Raw genomic sequence first — 21,961 nt, 5'->3', positions numbered from 1 at the left:
AGTGCTTCGGACTACCATTCCGCGGGAGACTGCAAAGTTTATGCATCGTTGGCCGTTGTCGTTCGATACGGTATGCAGACTATCCGGTCCGATGACCGGTCTATACATTTCCTCCTTCCTACCTGAGCGTTCATGTCACCGATGACGATTTTGACGTCCCGCAGTGGGCATCCATCGTATGTCTGCTCCAGCTGCGCATAGAACGCTTCTTTCTCGTCGTCGGATCTCCCTTCGTGTGGGCAATGCACGTTGATGATGCTATAGTTGAAGAAACGGCCTTTTATCCTCAGCTTGCACATCCTTGCGTTGATTGGCTGCCACCCAATCACGCGTTGGCGCATCTTTCCCAGCACTATGAAGCCGGTTCCCAGCTCGTTGGTGGTGCCACAGCTTTGGTAGAAGGTAGCCGCTCGATGCCCGCTTTTCCACACTTTCTGTCCTGTGCAGCAGATTTCCTGCAGCGCTACGACATCGAAGTTGCGGGGATGTAATTCATCGTAGATTATCCTATCGCAACCTGCGAAGCCTAGTGACTTGCAGTTCCATGTTCCAAGCTTCCAATCGTGATCCTGTATTCGTCGCCTAGGTCGTTGCCGATTGTATCGAGTCGTATTATCTTCTATGTCGTTCGTAATAGTTGTTTTTAAAGGCGGCTTATTGGGCCTGCGCAAACCTCCTGTCTCGTCGGAGGGCCGTCGTGTCAGGGCTGTTTAGCGTCCCACCTAACACCAGGACTTGGGCTTGTGCGCTTTGAGTGGCACACGGTCGCTTTGGCGGAGCCTACTTGCGGATACATGCAGCTTTTTATAGAGGTTTAACAGGGCCCACTGTCAAACCCCACCACATCCTAGGCAGGCGCCACAACTCGCAGATGGCCTGGGGAGGGATCGTCAAGCCCTTGGACAACTAGTCTAATAAACAATCACTGGCCACAATAATCACTGGAAGAGGGTTATTACCGATTTGAACTTCATTAATTGTTCGAATTTATTGCACCATTTCGTTCGCAGCATTCGGACTATCTGTTGCTTATTCCGCTAGCGTTTGTGGCAGCAGCGCGGTGAAGTACATTTCTGCATGTAAATACATTTTCGCTGTCTCTCCCTCCGACGTACGCTTGTGATTCTGCTACAGATGGAAATTTTGTGTCATCATAAATCGATCATGATCTGCACTTTGAAGACAAATTTTCTTGGTTCAACCTTCTCTTTTGCAAAATTGTAGTTCTGAAAAAAACCGAATTATTATCCGTAAAGTGCCTTTCCGAACAGTAATAATAGCAACAAAACCAAATCAGTATCTTGAAATAAAATTTCACATTACTGATACTGATGTCATCCATGCGGCAACATCTCCCTCCGACCCTTTGCTTCGAACGGAAACTTTCTGCGATAGCCAAACAAATTCTGCCTTAATCTTCCCTTTTAAAGAATGTTAGGTCCTGAGAAGAACCGCCTTCCGAATCAGACCGCTTGCCGCTTTCCAAGACATATCGACAAAGCAACAGCAACTTTCTTGTAATCAAGTAAGACGGCGCACTAGTCCCGCCTCTTTATTAATCGGTATGAGTGCGAACACTCACCAAAGGGGCGGGGCTAGAGGGTTTACGTTATCAACTAGTCGGCCGACAGCTTATCCCTTGAAAAAGGTCCAATACACGGGACCGAAACGTCGGGCTATGCCAAACTAGCCGTCTTAATTAAATTAGACTGAGAAAGCCAACGTCAAAATATCCATTCTACCAGTCGCAATCTCCTACAGTTATCAACTACAAGAAAGCTGCTTCTACACGCGCGTGAGCCATTTCGTTCGCGACATGCTTGTACCGCTGGCTTTTGTGAAGATCGTGGAAGCAACCGGTGGAGTACATTTCTGCGTGCGAATACATTTTTGTTGTCTCTCTATCTGACGACGAAAATTTTCTGTCATCACAAATCGATCATGATATGCACTTTTAAGACAAATTTTCTCGGCTTTTCTTGCCAAGCAATTCATTTTCACTTTAAACCTAATTCTTCCTTAACCTTTCCTTTTATAGAATGTTAGTTCCTGAGAAGAACCAAATAATGTAAATAATGCGCCTTCCGAATCACTAACAGCAGCCACTCAATAGCCGAGTTTCATTCATTTCATTTATTTAGTTTACATCTAAACAGATAATACTGAATCAACAATTTGACGCCACAATAAACGGTTCGAGGCCGCATCTCTCCATCCTCGGATACGCCCCACGCTCGCCAAGTCGTTTTGCACCTGGTCTGCCCATCTCGCTCGCTGCGCTCCACGCCGTCTTGTACCTGCCGGATCAGAAGCGAACACCATCTTTGCAGGGTTGCTGTCCGGCATTCTTGCAACATGTCCTGCCCATCGTACCCTTCCGGCTTTAGCTACCTTCTGGATACTGGGTTCGCCGTAGTGTTGGGCGAGCTCATGGTTCATTCTTCGCCGCCACACACCGTCTTGTTGCACACCGCCAAAGATGGTCCTAAGCACCTGTCTCTCGTATACTCCAAGTGCTTGCAAGTCCTCCTCGAGCATTGTCCATGTTTCATGTCCGTAGAGGACAACCGGTCTTATAAGCGTCTTGTACATGGCACATTTGGTGCGGTGGCGAATCTTTTTCGACCGCAGTTTCTTCTGGAGCCCGTAGTAGGCCCGACTTCCACAGATAATGCGCCTTCGTATTTCACGACTAACGTTGTTGTCAGCCGTTAGCAAGGATCCGAGGTAGACGAATTCCTCGACCACCTCGAAGATAACCCCGTCTATCGTAACACTGCTTCCCAGGCGGACCCTGTCGCGCTCGGTTCCGCCCACAAGCATGTACTTTGTCTTTGAGGCATTCACCACCAGTCCAACTTTTGTTGCTTCACGTTTCAGGCGGGTGTACAGTTCTGCCTCCTTTGCAAATGTTCGGCCGACAATGTCCATGTCATCCGCGAAACAAATAAATTGACTGGATCTGTTGAAAATCGTACCCCGGCTGTTACACCCGGCTCTCACGGCATTTTTGAAGGATTTGCCGTACAGTAAAGATCTGGTCCGTTGTCGAGCGGCCGTCAACGAAGCCGGCTTGATAACTTCCCACGAACTCGTTCACTAATGGTGACAGACGACGGAAGATGATCTGGGATATAACTTTGTAGGCGGCATTAAGGATGGTGATCGCTCGAAAGTTCTCACACTCCAGTTTGTCGCCTTTCTTGTAGATGGGGCATATAACCCCTTCCTTCCACTCCTCCGGTAGCTGTTTCCCAGATTCTGACTATCAGTTTGTGCAGGCAAGTGGCCAGCTTTTCCGGGCCCATCTTGACGAGCTCAGCTCCGATACCATCCTTACCAGCTGCTTTATTGGTCTTTAGCTGTTGAATGGCATCCTTAACTTCCCTCAAGGTGGGGGCTGGTTGGCTTCCATCTTCCGCTGAACTGACGTAGTCATCACCTCCACTGCCTTGACTTTCACTGCCTGTACTCTCAGCGCCATTCAGATGTTCCTCGTAGTACTGCTTCCACCTTTCGATCACCACACGTTCGTCCGTCAAGATGCTCCCATCCTTATCCAAGCACATTTCGGCTCGCGGCACGAAGCCTTTGCGGGATGCGTTGAGCTTCTGATAGAACTTGCGTGTATCTTGAGAACGGCACAGCTGATCCATCTCCTCGCACTCCGCTTCTTCCAGGCGGCGTTTCTTCTCCTGCAAAAGGCGGGTCTGCTGTCTCCGCTTCCGTCTATAACGTTCCACGTTCTGCCGGGTACCTTGCTGCAGCGCTTCTCCTTGCTTCTCCTCCAGAATCTGTCTGCACTCTTCGTCGAACCAATCGTTCCGTCGACTTCGACCCATATACCCGACGTTGTTCTCCGCTGCGTCGTTAATGGCTGCTTTGACTGTATTCCAGCGGTCCTCAAGAGGGGCCCCATCGAGCTCACCCTCTTCCGGCAACGCTGCCTCGAGATGTTGCTCGTATGCAGTGGCGACATCAGGTTGCTTCAGTCGCTCTAGGTCGTACCGCGGCGGTCGTCGGTACCGAACATTGTTGATGACGGATAGTTTTGAGCGTAGTTTAACCATCACCAGATAGTGGTCAGAGTCGATGTTAGCGCCACGATATGTCCTGACGTCGATAATGTCGGAGAAGTGCCGTCCATCAATCAGAACGTGGTCGATTTGTGATTTGTGTAACCTATTTGCCAGTCGGTCGTCAAGCGTCAAGTCCCATCGAAGGGAAAGTGGTTACCTCCAATACATTTTCCAAATCAATATCTTCCACATAACGTACATATTCACATATGAGTTTCATAACATTGTAAATTAACGTCCAAGTCGGGTGGTTTAATCCCCGGAAATAGGCAATTAACTTTGATTGAACTGAAGATTCAAAATGTTTGAATGTAAAATATTGCACTTTTGTTTCTTAGTGAAATAGGGGTCATAACTGAGGATCTTGCGTTCCTGAGATAGAGGTTAACCTCATAATTTACAACAGTTATACACGTAATATCCCGATATTTTTTTATTTTCAAATGTTTAACTTGTTTCATAAATATATGTATCAGTTCATGTCTTTGCCTTGGAAAGGCAAAATACAGAACCCGTAATTTCTTATCAAAAAAGCTTGCAAAATTCTTGACAGGTACTCAGAAATTATTCGCAATAAATCACAGGCGGTGAAAGTTACAAGGCTGATTCGCGGATTTGTCGCGGATTTACCCTTCCAGTCGCGAAAATCGCGGTTCCGTCAAATATTGTCGCGGAAGTCGCGGATTAATAATTACACACTCGCAAAAATCGCGATTTCCCTCAATTAAATTAATTCAAAATTTCATTTATTTTGGCGTTTGCAAAATAGACAACCCGTCGACATCCAAACACATAGTATTTGAATAATCTTTCAATAGTCGTATGGATGTTGGTTTAAGTGGACACATAGAAAGTCTGTCGAATTGTCAGATCGATCATATTGCATTTCTGGATTACCGAAATACCGAGAGCTATTTATTTTATTGCTTAGTATCTTGGGGTTTTTTATGGCTTATTTCTCAGGGTGGTGCAAATATGGTTCATCTGCATTCTCGAGCGTCTCGCAGTAATCTTTTCTATGCGCGCTGTTCGCCGGTGGTATGTTATCTTGCTGCTGAAGCTGAAGCATTGAGATCTGGGTTGGGAATGCCACATTTTGACCATTCTCGCCAATATTAGCTGCCAAACAGAAAATCCTTGTGGATTGTTCGACCTTTCTCTTTGTGAGAAAGGATCAGACTGCCTTTCAATGGTTGGGGCGATATTCAGAAATCCGAATATCGTCGGTTGAACGAGAGGTTGTTTTTTAATTGCCCGACCATCAGTTGCGTCTAGTTTTGTACCATGCTCAATGACTCACACTTTTTTTTTTCTTCTTTATTAAAGTGACTCACACTGTTGCAGGCATCTTATTCAAAGCATTCAGTATTCATCCTTTGTTCTATTATGCATTCCAACAACTTTTTGTTAGGCTAGTTTTTGTTCCATTACTTTCGCTTCAAAATTCCTCGCTGTTCTTACATCCATTGAGAGTTCGTTCGTGATTACTCAGTTGCAGTAAACTGTCTGACTGAACTTGAGTCTTGAGACTCCAAACGAATTCTACGATGGATAGCACATACGACGTTGTAATGCTCACTATAGATGGCAAAACGACATCGTGTACGTGGCCTACCATGAAGCCTACGGCCTCTTCTGGGATGTCTAGTGCATGTCGCTTGACGCTCTTCCGGCAAATGAACAACGTAACGAGTCTGCCGTATTGCTATACCAGCAATACCCATCCATTATCTCATACGAAAGTGCTAATGACATCATTTTTCAAATCGTGAATATTATCCAAGTTCTAAAAAATCGCAGGCCTTAGGACCGTTCCTGTCCACCTCTGGTTTCATTTCGCATGAGTGCTTTTAAATCAGATTCGTCAGGCTTTGCTCGGGCCTCTGCAGAGTTCTGTAGAGAATCGCTTGCTTTTAAAAAAATTTGGTCTTTTATACTATACAGTTTTATATATTACATAAATAAGTGAATGTTCTTTCATCTTGTTTTCTACTGATGAATATGCCAATAGATTAGAAGCAAAAATATTTAAAAAAAAAATTGAAATTTTAAAACGTGTAATTATAAGTAAGAAACCATATTTTTGTTTGTCGCGGATTTGTTTTTACAGTCGCGGTTTTCAATTTGCTAGTCGCGGATTTCGCGGATTGGAATTCGACTATTTTGTAACAGCCCTGAAGTTATTTCATGAAAATCATTGTTGTTTGTGGAATTATTTACAAAACTAAAAAAAGCTAACTTAATTTTTCAATTTTTTTTTGGGTGCTAAATTCGGGTCGAAAATGTGATAAAATCGGTACGTGCTGAAATCTGGTCGTAAACGTGATAAAATCGTCATAGTCATCATCTTTAAAACATCTTGAGAAAAAAACATAAAACACTTTATCACAAAAGAAGATATTCATATGGATCAGCAATTTGTTTTAGTAAGGGTCTGTTCACAAATTACGTAACGCTTTTGGGGGGAGGGGGGAGGTCCAACTTGCGTTAAACTTTGTTACACTAAAAGGTGGGGGAGGGGTGGTTAGTAACCCACTGGGTACTACCAAATGTTACGCATAACGCGAATAAAAATTTATTTGAATGTCTTTTTTTCAAATCACTGATTGAAGTAATTGCTGTTTATCGTTATCGAACATTAGTCATTATTGAAATCAAGCATGCTGACATGAAATACCAAGCGAATATTGTATTTCTCGATACCACAGTTCCGCCAAACTACATAGTAAATGGTTATTATCGCAAACTCTATTTTCGTTTCTACTAGCTGTATTTTTGAAATCCTTGATTTTTGATCATGTGCCGTCCCTAACAGTGTTTAAAAAATACCAAAACCCAAATGCTTCAGTGAAGAAAAAAAATCTACCTTTTAAATTTTCACAGTTACGCGTTACATGGGGGAGGGAGGGGGTACCAAAAATGTTACTTTTTGTTACAAGGGGGAGGGAGGGGGTCAAAAACTCAGATTTTCGCGTTACGTAATTTGTGAACAGACCCTAAGCCGCGAATGCGTCGCGCGTGCTTTTTCCTTTGGCAGTTTGGTCTATCTCGGTGTTGCTCTACTGTGTGAGTTTTATTCTTAAGTGTTACAAGTTTTTCAACAGCTTATCCATATCTCTATTCCCATAAGTTTACCAAATTAAAATCGAAATATCCTAAAATTGTGAAGAAATGACTTTTTATCTGTCAAGATCAATAAACTATAAGAAAATTTACATAAATATTGAGGATGCAATACAATTTGTAAATTGTAATGCGATTTCGATATATGTAACTCACGGTTTTCTTGGAAAGCTGGAAACTGGAATCAGTTTGATGGTAGTTTCACAAAACTAAACATGGTCATCGATTAATAAACGATATGAAAAACATAACCGACCCGAGCAGGAGCGACGACCTCGATAACAGAAGTTGTAAGGACCTAGGCCTACATAAGAGGTAAAATACCAAAAAATAATATCAAAAATTAATATGTAAAATACTTTAGGCATAACTTGTTTATGTATTTTAATACCAATCGAATAATAATTGATGACATAGTATGTTGTGCCTGAAGTATTCTGCATATTATTTTTTATATTATTCCTTTGGTAGTTTACCTCTTAGGCACACCAAGTTCATACTTACTTACTTGATACTTGATGGGCTACAGCTCTTCGATGAACCTACGCCGAATGGAGTATCCTTCTCCACTGAACTCGATCCTGAACCAATCGCTTCCAGTCGCCCTGAACATTGAGCGCCCTCAGGTCCTCTTCAACTGCAAAAAGCCATCGTGTACGCGGCCTTCCACGAAGCCTGCGGCGTCTTGCGGGTTCTCTACTAAATATCATCTTCGTTTGACGTTAGATTCGAGAGTGCATCACCCTTGTTTTAATCTATCTAAGGTAACAAATGACGTCGATATTTCATCCGCAATCCTTGCACTTGATTTCGATCCATCCAACGTTATACGAATCAGCCGTATCAGTTTCGACAGAAGGTCATGTTCTAGCATAATTTCCCTAGCAGCACCCATGTACCACGTAGGTTACTGCAACTCATATGGGACCAGATTTGGTCACAATCTAGTTGCTACAACCATTTATGTGTGGCTTGTGCTGCTCGGGTTGCCATAATTCATTCCGTTTCACCGAATTGCACGCCGCCTTGAAATCAATAAACAGATGATGTGTCTGCAAGTTGTACTCCCGGAATGTATCAAGGATTTGTCTCAGGGTATACATTTGATCCATCGTTGTTTGGCCCTCACGAAAACCTGCCTGTATTCGCCGACGAAGGACTCTTTAAGCGGTGTCAATATGCTGAACAGAATACGGAACATAATTTTATACGCCGAATTAAAGAGTGTTATTCCTCGGTTAAAGAGAGGCCAAATGAGGCCGTCCAACCAGCTAGGAGACAATTCCTTGTATTCCCATATTTTCGACATAGTATGGTGCAGAACTTCATAAAGCTGCTCACTGCCATGTTTGAGAAGTTCAGCCGGGAGCTGGTCCTTCCCCGCAGCCTTATTGTTTTTCAGCTCTTTATTAGCTTGCCTAACTTCATCTAGTGTAGGCGACTCCACAACTTGACTATTGTCGCTAATGTCTATTCTGTTCACCGATGCACCGTTACTTACACTATTCAACTAAGTCTCGAATCTCATAAGTCTCATAAAACCTCCGCATATCATCCTGCCCCATGTTTTCCTGCGCCTCACTAATTACTTGTTCTTCATACTCTTTTTCTTCCTGCAGTGGGTTCGTTTTTCGGCTACTATTGCTTCCTTGTACCATTCTCTATTCGATCGTGTACCCGACACCAACATCCGGCTTCTGGCAACGTTCTTCTCGTCTGTCACTGAACCACATTGAACCAACCCGTCCTGGGTCGCCTCTGTGCAGTGCTAACTGTTGTCGCTAACTTATCCGTTCGTCGAGCTTCTGGCGGTACTTAGCCGATACTCCTTCCGCCGACAATCGCTGGATATTGTAACGCATCGTTCACTGTGATCTTTCGTTCGATACAGTTGACAACCGTGATCGAATTTTACTGACAACGAGGTAGTGCAGTGGTCAGACTCAATGTTCGGACTTCTGAATGTCCGCACATCGATAACATCCGAGAAATGGTGCCAATCCACCAGAACATGGTCGATCTGGTTGTAAGTTTTACCATTTGGGTGTCTCCAGGTGCGCTTTCGGATGTTCTTTCGTGCAAAGTAGGTGCTACTGATGACCATCCCTCTGGCAGCAGCGAAATTTACTAGCCGTAGGCCGTTGTCATTGGAAGCGGAGTGAAGACTCTCCCTACCGATTATGGGACGGAAAAAGTCCTCGCTACCGACCTGAGCGTTAGCGTCTCCGATAACAATTTTCACGTCATGCTTTGGGCACTCTCCATAAGCTTTATCAAGACATTCATAAAACGTGTCCTTCACGTCGTCGGTGTTATCGGTTGTGGGTGCGTAAACGTTGATTAGACTCTAATTGAAGAATTTGTCCTGTATCCTGAACACACAGATTCGTTCGCTAATGGGTTTCCACCGCATCACTCGCTACATCTGCTTGCCCATCACTACGAAATCAACTCCATGCTCCACTTTTTCGCCGCCGCTGTGATAGGTGATATATTTGAATGCAGTGTTGGTCGTGGGGTCCACGGCTCGGAATTCACGTTCTCCGGACCTAGGCCATCGGACTTCTTGGATAGCGGTCACGTTCACTCCAACGACCTGCACTCGTCCAGGTTCATTTATGGTCCTGACATTCCAGGTACCGAGTTTCTGAGCAGAGTGGTTATTTCGTTGCCGGGTCGTTTGCCAAAAATAACGTTCTCTTTTTCTTGCATCTCCATTTTTTGTGGAATTTGAGAGGCTTCAGTAAGCTACCTTACCGGGGTCGCGTTATCTACATCGCGCTGGTTTGGCTGCCACCTTAGGTATAGCTGACGCGATAAGGTACCCCGGGGCAAGTGGGACCTAAAAAAACGCTAGTTCAGCAACATTGTTAACGCATACTTAGAAAACAGAGTATTTAAGAACATTAACCACGGATACATCATTAAATGCTTCCATTGTTGAAGTGCAGAGGTGTTGGAAGCCATTTATTCATTTACAAAAATTGTGGTAGTGCTAGAAATAAATTTACCTTCAGAATCCACTTACCCCTTCAAACGGGGCAAGTGGAACCTATTATGTTTTCTACTGTCGAACGAAACTATTTTGAGGAATGTAGATATACTGATCATGTTATTTCTGAGTATAAGTATTTTCAGATCATGATTGAGATTAATTGCATGTCGGATTTTATTTTTTCAAGATTATAATGTTTGCAGATATGAAAACAAGACAACAGCCGATTTACTGTTTACTTGGCCGTTGTCTTGTTTTCCATTAGCTTACTTTTGTACCAAATGTTTTGGGAGACAAGGATAAGCAAATCTTTATTTACTTTTCGTATAAATAAATATTTCTCTGTTTAGAACACAAATTATTATATAAATCAGTACTTCAGAAGAAAAGTTTTTATTCAGGCGATGCGCAGTGTTTTTAATTAGTAACAGTACAAAATTGCCAATTTATGTGTTTCGCACTTTATTTATCTGAGAGTCTGATGCGAAGTTTGAAAATAACAAAACACAAGACAAATCTTGTTGACCTGTTGTAGAATAAAAGATTATTTGCATTGTAAACGGAAGAATATTGCATCATAGTTATAGCCATTGCTCTTCTTCATGCGGGAGATAATTTACAAAATGCAAAATACACATTTGGTAATTAACTGTACAATACTTTTTAACATCGAAATCAAACTGCAACTGATTCAGATTCATATGATATATGAATGAAGAAGTTATTTCTCACAAGACAACCATCTAAAAACAGTTAAAATAGCTTTTCGTAAGTGTTTTTCAAATATGTCCCATTTGCCCCATGTATGTTAAAACTCAAGGGCTAATGAAAATTGCAGATTTTGCCTATAATTATTCAAATCGTTTTCGATCTCACACAATTATTTAATTGCTCAAAACATTCACTTTCCACATCAATGGTAAATTTAGAAATAGTCATTAGTTTGAAATCCATTGAAATAAAATAAAAGTAATGGATTTTCTCGGTAGTTTAAAGTCATGATCAAGCAATAGCACTAGTATGGTGCCTTAAATGGGTTTGATTCCAAATATGTTTGCGTCGGGTGAATTCGTTGATAGTTCTGCTTCATCTTTCTAGAACATTGTTACCATCAAAAACGTTCATCGATTCAAATGAAGTCATAGTCACTTACCCCGTATTTTCACTTGCCCCGGGGTACCTTACAGCATTTCGGTTATCAGCCGCTGGGTACTAGGCAGACGCTGTTTGAGCCGCACCTCCTGATGAACAGACGCTTGAGACGTGCCTTCTAACTCTAGCTGATGTCAAAAGGACAACAGTGCCCAGGCTGCACTATCAGCTAAGTACACAATCCTTAGCTGACGGTCTTTTGTCATCGGACCAACCGTGGAAGCGTAAGATAGGAACTTGTGGGGACCAGAGCTATGTTGGGCGCTCCTTCCTTGATGTCAACCCACAATTTTGCAGCCGAAGTTCACCATTTTTGTCACACCAAGTTCATAACTGAGTAAAATATCAATGACAGAATGAGGTATTATTGAGTGATTTTCTGCTGCTCAGGGAACCATTCAATATCTCTTTCGTTATGGCTTTGGCATCCTGTAAGAACCACAAGATCTTCCTACTTAGCTACTATCAACAGCATCATAGCGAAAGGGATACCATGGAATCATATCATCGATTTTTGAATCCTGTAACGATTTACAGACTTTCAAGACAAAACTAAGTCTCGTTACGCTGGGATATGGATACTCTGAAGTAGTGCGTAACAGTGTAAATACGATCATATCGCCACGCTCAGTTCAACTATGACGCTGACAATATGATGTCCCAAAAAACCTCAAGGTGCGTGGGGACTATTCCTACTTCGGTAGGGTGGCACGTGGGCTGCTTTGCAGTAAAGTGAGTGATCTACTTGTGCCGAAGCATGGCTGAAGTTTTGAGTGTTGACTGCGCATGCTGAGGTAGGAGGGTCGTGGCGTAGTATCGTCGATTGGTATCTACAAGCCGCTGTTGACACCTCGAAGCATGCCAGTGCAGTGGTAGGGTGAGCACCCAAAAAACACACATGGCGCGAGTGTGTGTGTGAGTGAGGCACAAGTGGTGCACGGGGAGTGTCGCTACTTAGGTAGGGTAGCGCGGGGGCTGCTTCGGCAGAAGAGTGAGTGATCGGCTTGTGCTGAGGATAGACTATACATGCTGAGGGGGGGAGTGTTTTAGCGTAGTATCTGTTGGCCCAGGCAGTTACTCCTATTGACTCCTCGAGGCATGCCAGTAGAGTGCTAGAGTGAGCATCCAATTAAGTCTCAAATGGTGTCAGCGCCTCTGAGAATGATTACATCAAGGACAAGCCTCCGGAATCCAAAACTAAATGCACTCGCGTATTCAAGGGCACCGCATTCGAAACGGAAGCCACGCACAACTGTCATTTATATCATTCCACGCATGCTGCGACGCAGCAAAGCTGGAGTAATATAACACAGTTATATGACAGTTGTGCATGGATTCCGTTTTGAACGGAGTGCCCTTGAAAACGCGAGTGCATTTAGTTTTGGATTCCGGGAGGCTAGTCCTTAACTACAGCCTATCCCCTAGAAGTAATGCTGGAAAGCTGTCCCGGGGGGAAATCAGGGTTGCTAACCAAGGAGGGTTGCTGCTGCCAGAGGGATGGCCATCAGTAGCACCTACTTTGCACGAAAGAACATCCGAAAGCACACCTGGAGACACCCAAATGGTGAAACTTGCAACCAGATAGACCATGTTCTGGTGGATGGGCGCTCGGATATTATCGATGTGCGGACATTCAGAGGTCCGAACATTGATTCTGATCACTACCTCGTTGTCAGTAAAATTCGATCGCGGTTGTCAACTGTATCGAACGAAAGATCACAGCGAACGATGCGTTACATTATCCAGCGATTGTCGGCGGAAGGAGTATCGGCTGAGTACCGCCAGAAGCTCGACGAACGGATAAGTGTAATCAACGTTAGCGACAACATCAACGATCTATGGGAGTCGATCCATGGAGCGGTGAGCACAACAGCACGAGAAGTGGAAGGCTCTGCATAGAGGCAACCCAGGACGGGTTGGTTCGATGTGGAGTGTCAGAGAGTGCCAGACGAGAAGAACGTTGCCAGAAGCCAGATGTTGGTGTCGGGTACCCGATCGAATAGAGATCGGTACAAGAAAGCAAGAGCATCCGAAAAACGAACCCACCGCAGGAATAAAAAAAAGAGTACGAAGAACATGGAACAATATGCGGAGGTTTTATGAGTCTGTCAATGGCGTGCGGAGAAAGACAACGCCATCTCCCGTCATGTGCAACGACCAACAAGGGAATTTGCTGACAGATAAAACTAAAGTGGCTGCCAGGTGGAAGCAACACTTCGAGACTTTGTTGAATGGAGGAAGTGACGGTACATCGGTGAACAGAATAAATATTAGCGACGATGGACAAGCTGTGGAGTCACCTACACTAGATGAGGTTAACAAAGCTGTTAAAGAGCTTAAAAACAATAAGGCTGCGGGGAAGAACCAGCTCCCGGCTGAACTTCTGAAACACGGCAGTGAGCTTTATGCTTTATGAAGTTCTGCACCATATTATGTCGAAAATACGGGAAGACGAGGAAATGCCTGTAGCTGGTTGGACGGCCTCATTTGTCCTCTATTTAAGAAAGGGCACAGGCTGGAGTGCGCCAATTATCGAGGAATAACCCTCCTTAATTCGGCGTACAAAATTATGTCCCGTATTCTGTTCAACAGATTGAGACAGCTTGAAGAGTCCTTCATCGGTGAATACCAAGCAGGTTTTCGTGAGGGCCGATCAACGACGGATCAAATGTTTACCCTGAGACAAATCCTTGATAAATTCCTGGAGTACAACTTGCAGACACATCATCTGTTTATTGATTTCAAGGCGGCGGACGATTCAGTGAAACGGAATGAATTATGGCAAATTATGCTTGAACATGGTTTTCCGGCTAAACTGATACGGCTGATTCGTATAACGTTGGACGGATCGAAATCAAGTGTAAGGGTTGCGGATGAAATATCGACGTCATTTGTTACCTTAGTTGATTAAAGCAGGGTGATGCACTCTCGAATCTACTGTTCAATATAGCGCTCGAGGGAGCGATTAGGAGAGCTGGTGCGCACAGAAGCGGTACCATTATCACAAAATCGCATATGCTCCTGGGATTTGCGGACGATATCGATATTATCGGAAATGATCGCCGTGCCGTGGAAGAGGCTTTTGTGCCTTTTAAGAGGGAGACAGCGAGGATTGGACTCACGATCAATACCAGCGAAGTATATGGTCGCTGGCAATCAACGTGGGTTCATTAGTGGTAGTGGTAGCGAAATAGTGCTGGATGGTGAAAAATGTGAAGTGGTAGAAGAATTTGTGTATCTTGGAACATTAGTGACGTGCGATAATGACGTTACCCGCGAGGTGAAAAGGCGTATTGCAGCTGCAAATAGGGCTTATTACGGACTTCGTAACCAGCTTAAGTCCCGTAGTCTGCAAACGAAAACAAAACTCGCGCTGTATACTACTCTGATTCTTCCGGTGGCTTTATACGGCCATTGGACATGGACGTTAAAGGAGGCTGATCGGAGAGCTTTCGGAGTGTTTGAACGTAAGGTGCTGCGGGCAATACTCGGCGGTAAGCAGGAGAATGGTATCTGGCGGCGTCGCATGAATCACGAATTGTACCAGGTGTATAAAGGTCTGAATATTATTAAGCTTATACAACACGGCAGACTATGGTGGGCTGGTTACGTTGTTCGTATGCTGGAAGAACGCCAAGCGAAGATGATATTTAGTAGAGACCCGGCTTCGTGTAAGGCCGCGTACACGATGGCTTTTTGCAGTTAAAGAGAACCTGAGGGCGCTCAATGTTCAGGGCGACTGGAAGCGATTGGCCCAGGATCGAGTCCAGTGGAGAAGGATACTCCATTCGGCGTAGGTTCATCGAAGAGCTGTAGCCCATCAAGTATCAAGTAAGTAACCAAGTCATGGCTGGAGTCCCACTGCCATGTGGTAGCTTGGCGACTACTACGCGTGTGTGCTAGGTCAGTGCGTCAGTGCATAAAGCATTACTCCTTAATGTAAAAAAAGACAAAACAAAGGAAATGAAACGCCACCGTTGAGAATGTTACATCACAAAATTTTATATATTTGTTTTTGTTTGTTTGAATAAATATACATTTCCCATTAGGTTTTTTTAGGTTTGTTTAGCCATAATTACAATACAGAGTTGTTCTTTTTCGTCTGGTTTGATCATTTTCAACCCAGCGTTGTATTTTTTTTTGTTTTATTCAAGCCTGCGTTCCAACATTTCTTCCAAATTATGGTTGGACTAACTTCACTCCATGTAACACGGTTTGTCTTGCACCCGTTGACGTAGTTTCCACACTGTCACCAAATTCCGCTGCTTCATTTTGTTTTGGGGCAATAATTTTCTTCCTAGCAAATGTCAAGAGTTGTTGTAAATATTTGCTTCGCACACTTTCAGCTGGCTATAATTTATCTGCTTAGTTTAATTTTTGTCTTTTTCCTTTCATTCTTGTTTGTTGCCGGTTAAATAATTGATAAACTATGTCTGTCGACTACTTTTCAAAGAGTATTATTTTTCATTGATCCTATGGCGGGCGGGTGAGTGGCGCATAAAAAGTGCATTTTTGTTAGGGATTTTGGTTTGTTTTTTTGTCCTAGGTGATGAACAACTTTTGCATTATTTTTTTTAATTCTCTTCAATTAATACTTTTGTCTTTTTGCGTTCGCTTATAATAGTGTCAAATACAAAAGTACCACTTTATTCTAGATTCTGCATATATTTCCTTTTACTCCGATTGTGTTCAAACCACTTCATGTCTTGCTAAATTTTGTTGTAATTTTTTTAGATAGCTTATTTCGTTCGATTATTTTATGCAAGAGTAAATCAAAACACTTAAGGGAAGGACATTTAGACGGATGAGGGTTGACCAAAAAAGGTACATTTTTACACAGAGAAACATACCTTCAACATAAATTCAAACACTCAGTGTTGAATATAAATATTTTTGTATATTCATCGCGGAATGTTTCAGAGAAACTCAAGTTGAGCGTTTGTTCTCTATGATTTCTACGATCACATTTATGCGTTTAAAATAATATGGTAAAGCATCAATTCGTCAGCGATATTCTTGTAAGCACAGTTATGTGTTTTTGGTTCATGGATTAGGCGAAGCTAGTGGAATTCATTGTTTAAATTCTATATATCATGATTCTCTATTTCACCTCGTTCAGATGCTTTTCTATTACGCTTCAAACCAATTTCCTAACAGAGACATGCTGAACAATTGGTAGATGAGTAAATATTGAATTGAAAACTGATACTCAAAACGGAACATATTGATATGTTTACGTGTAAACCAGAATCATGGTACAATTTGCGGAAAATCTACATTATTTCTTCGGATGAAAAATCAAATTCCTCTTTTGATTCAAGCTCGATACCTACTACAATAAGAAAAAGGTGGCTCTTCTAAGTTTGTTGTTCTATGTTTTGTCAAGGGACGGTCCAATCTCATTTGTATCTACTGTTTTCTTTATTTTTTTGAATCAGCAAAACCTATCTACATGTACATATATCTATAAACTATATATAAAAAGCATCAATCTTGATCTGTTTATATCGTAACGGCATAGAGACTATATTCACACATTATCTGTAGACCTTCGGTAGTGTCTTCCGATGTCGTCATATTAGAACTTTGGGCCATGCCAGCAGGAAGTTAAGGAACCGAAATGTATTGAATGCGCGTTTCAACGTGGTCTATGAAAAGAAAAATAGTTTCCCCATTATATAATTAATTCAGATTTACTAATCGTATGTTATAGAGTGAGATGATAAATTTGACCTAGTCTGAAACACCCACCTATAGAACAGGAAACACCTGAAAGTCCATCAATTGACGACTTCCCAGGTGATGAAGTCATTCAAAGAGACCGCAGACAAACCAGCAAGATGTTGAGTATCAGGTCTCAAGCGTTGGCAATATCTTTCTTGCAGTGCTTTTAAACCGTGAGTATTCTTTCAAAAATCAAGATACCAAATTAAATTCAAATGAATAGAAAGAGTGACATTACTATAACTACCATTTCATTCTTCTTCATCGTCTTCTTCTATGGCTCTACATTCCAACTGGAAATTGGCCTGCTTTTCAACTTAGTATTCTATTAGCATTTCCTCAGTTATTAATTGAAAGCTTTTCTGTGCCCGCCATTGCATGAGTATGTATCTTGTGTGGTAAGTACAATGGATACACCATCCCCAGGGAGTTGAGAATGTTTCCCACCTAGGCTGACCATACGTACCGTATTTAACGGGACAGTCCCGTTTTTTAGACCTGTTTGTGCTGTCCCGTCGTAATCTGAAAAATTCTCAATTTGTCCCGTTTTTCATTGATTCTGCATTGATAATTTTTTCGTCCCTATTAGAGAGATTTACAGCTCTCGGCTGGCTCATCTCTCAACAAAAAAAGTGGACAAAACCCATAAAAAAAGTTTGAGATTTTATGTTATTAGTGTTGCTTAAAAATAATGCTTTCTATGCTGTTTTGTATTTTCCACTTTTCTTAAGCTTTTAAACGGTTAATGACAACAGGTACAGGTGCTTCTCCGGGAGATTTTTAACACATCCAATGATTTTTTCTGCTTATTCCGGAGGCATTAGAATTTGGCCAATTTCATCAGTGGATTGAACGGAATTAGTAACTTGGTAGACAAATATTTCCTTAAAATCAGGTCACGTCTCACCGTCAATAAAATGAAGCTAAGAGACAGATATTCTAATTTTCAGATTAAGTTTATTTTACATTATTCTTTTTGAATCTTCCGAAGTAGGTACTGCTGTTCAATAGTTTGATTCTTTTCGAATCATTCAAAGTCTTTCTTAATAATTCTGATTATTTCGAAATCATCCACTGTAAAAAACCGACAGCATGAAACTAATAATTTATAATAAATCAACTGACAAAATCGAGTATAAGGCAGTTTAAAACCGAGGGAAAATTTGGTCGTATTATAGGCTAGATCTATGGTCCGCACGTACTTTAAGGCTTGTTCACACATCAGGATTGTCTGCTAATTTCGCTCCCATGTGTGTGGACGAGATTTATGGGATTCCGTTATGAAAATTAGAAATTCGGCTCGATTTAAAATACAATCCGGCAGAAATCTGCGAGAGTCTGAGCTTCAAATCAGGCTATAAATAGGCCAGGATTTTTTACCTTTCCGCGACGAAATTGCATGAGTCCCGCTGTTTTAGGAGCACATGGGAACAAAACCAATTAACAAGATTCCCGAAGTGTGAGGTTACTTTAAGCGTAATCGAACATCAATTTCGATCAAAAAGGACTGTGAATTGATTAGATTGGTACTTTGACTATTGTTTGTTATTTTCAAATGTTCAGAATTGAAAAGTTTTTGATATTGGTCAATAACAAAACCTTAATGCATGTATAAGAGTAGATTAAAATAAAATGTCAAAATTCCCATTTTTTTATATTCCTTCGTGTTTTTTGGCTGCTTTCCATTGAAGAGTGAAATATTTGTAGTTTAGAATTTTTACACAAATAACTTAGAATACAAAATTATGGTGGTGAATTATTCCCTCTAAAATATTTCTAATTTCTTACAAGAAAAATGAAAATTAAGCCCCTAAATATTGCAATTTCCACAGCTCTTGAGGTTTTTTGACATGTCCCGTTTTGCAAGCGTGTTTGTCCCGTTTTTTCACCGAAATTATCTGGTCAGCCTATTCCCACCCGAAACTCGCCATCTCCGGATTGGCAAGGCTATTGGAAACCCAATTATATGTCATAAAAAAAGGAGCATTTCTCCGTTGGGAATTTGTTGCAATCACGAGCTTGGATTTGTTAACGTTTCTACAAATGTGCCTCTGGAATAAGATTCTCCACATTTCCCGTGCATTCTGCATAAGTCTCTGCTCACTGGCTCGCCTACCTCATTATGGTCCTTCGTACAGGAGTATGTTGAAATGCAAACGATAATGCAACTATAGGATTAAATCGTTTGCCTAATAGGTCAACGTTACAAGCAGATGCTTTGCAACAAAAGATCAACTTCATCCAAAAGCATTCTTTATCTTTAAAAAATGCTTCAATTATATATTCAAACAACAGAAATGAGAAAACATGATTTCGCTCCAAACTACGATTAGTAAACCTCTATTGACAGGGGAGAATGACGTTTTCATTAATTAATTTATCAGAATGTTTGTCCCCAATTAGTCACTTCAGACCTCACAATCAACAGAAATGCATTCATTTGTCATATTTTCATTATTTTAGAATATTAGCCAAAACACGTATATTTCAGGAGATAATTCAGCGTTTTTAGTTTCAGATAATGGAAATTGTTCCATTTAATACTTTGTCCATAGTTTCATAGTTCCATACGTATGCCAGATGTTCTGCTAAGTTAAGCTTAGTGTTAAACAATTTCAAAAAATATATTTTATTTTCAATGCTCGTCATCTTATGTTTTGGTTAGCATTACGTCACGTTACTATTTCTTTCCCACCAAATACATGTTCGTGTGCCTAATCTTATGCCGCCTATACGATCACGTATATATGAGTTCGTTAAACATCCTGATATCAATACAAAAAGCTGCGTCCTCCTTCACAGGCGTAATCCGACTATAATTTATCTTACCTGGTTTTGGGTTGCTTCGATTTTTGCTTCTGCTGCCCAGCGGCAATGATATTTGCAAGAGTAAATGCGGTTTTTCCTTGTTTTCGTGTCAGTGTGTAATGTGGTACAAGTCTGTTTCACCTTTACTATTTTTATCAATTATAACTGCAAGGCCAAGGCGTGAATAAATTCCGATTACGATTATCCTCTTGCTTGTTTATTCCATTATAATGCTGTTTTACCTTCTTAATATTCCAAGCACATGTCTATTTTATTCTTGTTATCTAAGTATGTAGATTCTCACTGCGGATTTTTTTTTAGTTTAAAGATGAGTTTTGATGTGTTCTTGCAAAAGTGTCAAATACCTAGTTTACTCTTAGTACTGTTTGGATTTTGTTTCTGCCGTTATTTGTAGCATGTTGTTTTTGTGTATTGTGAAAGCTATAGTGAGAGAGTAAATGTTTAGTTGCAAAAATGATAACTCAAGCTAGAACAAAACGTGAAGCCCGGTTTCGGACAATCTTAAATGTAGACTGGGTTCTCTTGACCGGTCAGTAGACGGAACATGGACGTTGGCATCGTTTTCATTAGGATCTGTAATTGAAATAACAAGAACGTTGGAGTGTTATTTTTAAAATTTCTGGTGGTTGCTAAACGTTTAATCATTGCGCATTAAATAAATTTGTCTTCTCTCCTTATGAATCAATACAAAATACAATACTGATAATATTATGGATTTTCCCCGTTAACAATCGCAAAGACTTGAAATCGTCGCAGAGCAAAACGCCGCCAGCAAAAAATGACCTGTCAACAATATTTTTTAGCTCGTTCATCATAATATTTACCCTGCAAGGAGACTGTCATGAGTTGACGTTTAATTAACAAATATTGTGATTCTCGAAATATTATTGTCTATCCAGAACAAAGTTAGTACGCTTTCTATACCGTAGTTGGATTTTTCTCCAGATACAGGCAACTTACCTAACTTCGGAAGTAGTGCGCTGGATTCGCCTACAGATGCGCCAAACAACGCATCAATTATTTTGACAGATAAATGTTCGGAAGAAAGTTCGCTAAACAACTAAGTTGGTGCAACGCCGACAATATAGCATTTTGTTCATTCACCTCTACCTCGCTTTGTTGTGCACCGTTAAGGTATTTTATCATATTGAGGTACTAAACACCTTGCCCTTATCCGTCAAAAATTGTTCTCGTTTTATTATTTCAGTCGATTCTTTGACTTATTCTAGGTAAACTTTCCCAAAGATCCCATATTTTTTTAAGCCTCCGACTATTTTAAAAATCGAAAACAAAAACCGAAAAACTGCGGCACGTGTTAACCGGCCTGGAAAACACACCCGATGTCCGTTAGACCAATTTGATAAACAGAACTTTTTGAATTTTTGTTTCAAACTGTAAAAATATTTAAAGGCGTAAAAAATGTGGGTTCTTTGGGAAAGTTAACATTCAATTGTTGTTGAATCGATTGATCGAATAAAAATTTTTGACGGGAACGGTTAATTCAAGTGTATAATATTACATCACGAATTAAACATGATTTCACTACTAAGAAATTTATGGTAATTAACACTATAAAGGGTCTTTATATGTTCATATAACAGATTACCACAAGGGACTTCTTACAGTGCTGCCATTTTACAACAGGTTATGGATAGAGTTCTTGACGGTATTGTGCATGTAAAAACTTACTTAGACGATGTTTCAAAAACAGGAAAAGATCATAAAGATTGCAAAAAAATATTAAAGTAAATTTGCAAAAATGTATTTTTTTTTAAAGGTTGCCTTATTTGGGACATGAGATAAGTGAGAATGGTTTATCACCATGCTCAGAGAAAATTTCAACAATAACTAATGCAAAATCACCAGAAAATGAAACTGAATTGAAATCATATTAAGGACAAGCCTCACGTAATCCAAATTCAAATCATCTCGCGTTTTCAAGGGCAAACCACTCAATACTAAAGCAACGCACAACTGTCATTTTCATTATTTAAGCTATTCTGCGTAGCTTCATGCGTGAAATAATAAGAATGACAGTTGTAAATTGCATCACGGAAAT

The 21,961-nt window shown here is 41.2% G+C and overlaps 1 protein-coding gene across 3 annotated transcripts in view; it reads right to left on the bottom strand.

Annotated features, from left to right (window-relative positions):
* Window positions 1-15,326: 15,326 nt before the first annotated feature.
* LOC134205676 (serine-rich adhesin for platelets-like) overlaps window positions 15,327-21,961 on the bottom strand; it is a 199,065-nt gene continuing 192,430 nt past the window's right edge. The window contains exons 9-11 of one of the 3 annotated variants that reach the window (XR_009978176.1): window positions 19,398-20,475; window positions 18,991-19,180; window positions 15,327-17,520 (exon numbers count right to left, since the gene is read on the bottom strand). Coding sequence is in view for 1 of the 3 variants with exons in the window: in XM_062681188.1 (XP_062537172.1) it covers window positions 20,404-20,475 (72 nt within the window). In the remaining 2 variants the exon portion in view is untranslated. Of the gene's footprint in view, window positions 20,476-21,961 lie in introns of all 3 variants that reach the window. The other 2 variants (XR_009978177.1, XM_062681188.1) reach the window with 2 other exon arrangements.

This window comes from Armigeres subalbatus, chromosome 1 (assembly GCF_024139115.2).
Source record: "Armigeres subalbatus isolate Guangzhou_Male chromosome 1, GZ_Asu_2, whole genome shotgun sequence".
NCBI classification, from domain to species: Eukaryota; Metazoa; Arthropoda; class Insecta; order Diptera; family Culicidae; genus Armigeres; species Armigeres subalbatus.
Note: the sequence above shows the minus strand (reverse complement) of the source record. Positions and strands in the feature narration are given on the sequence as shown.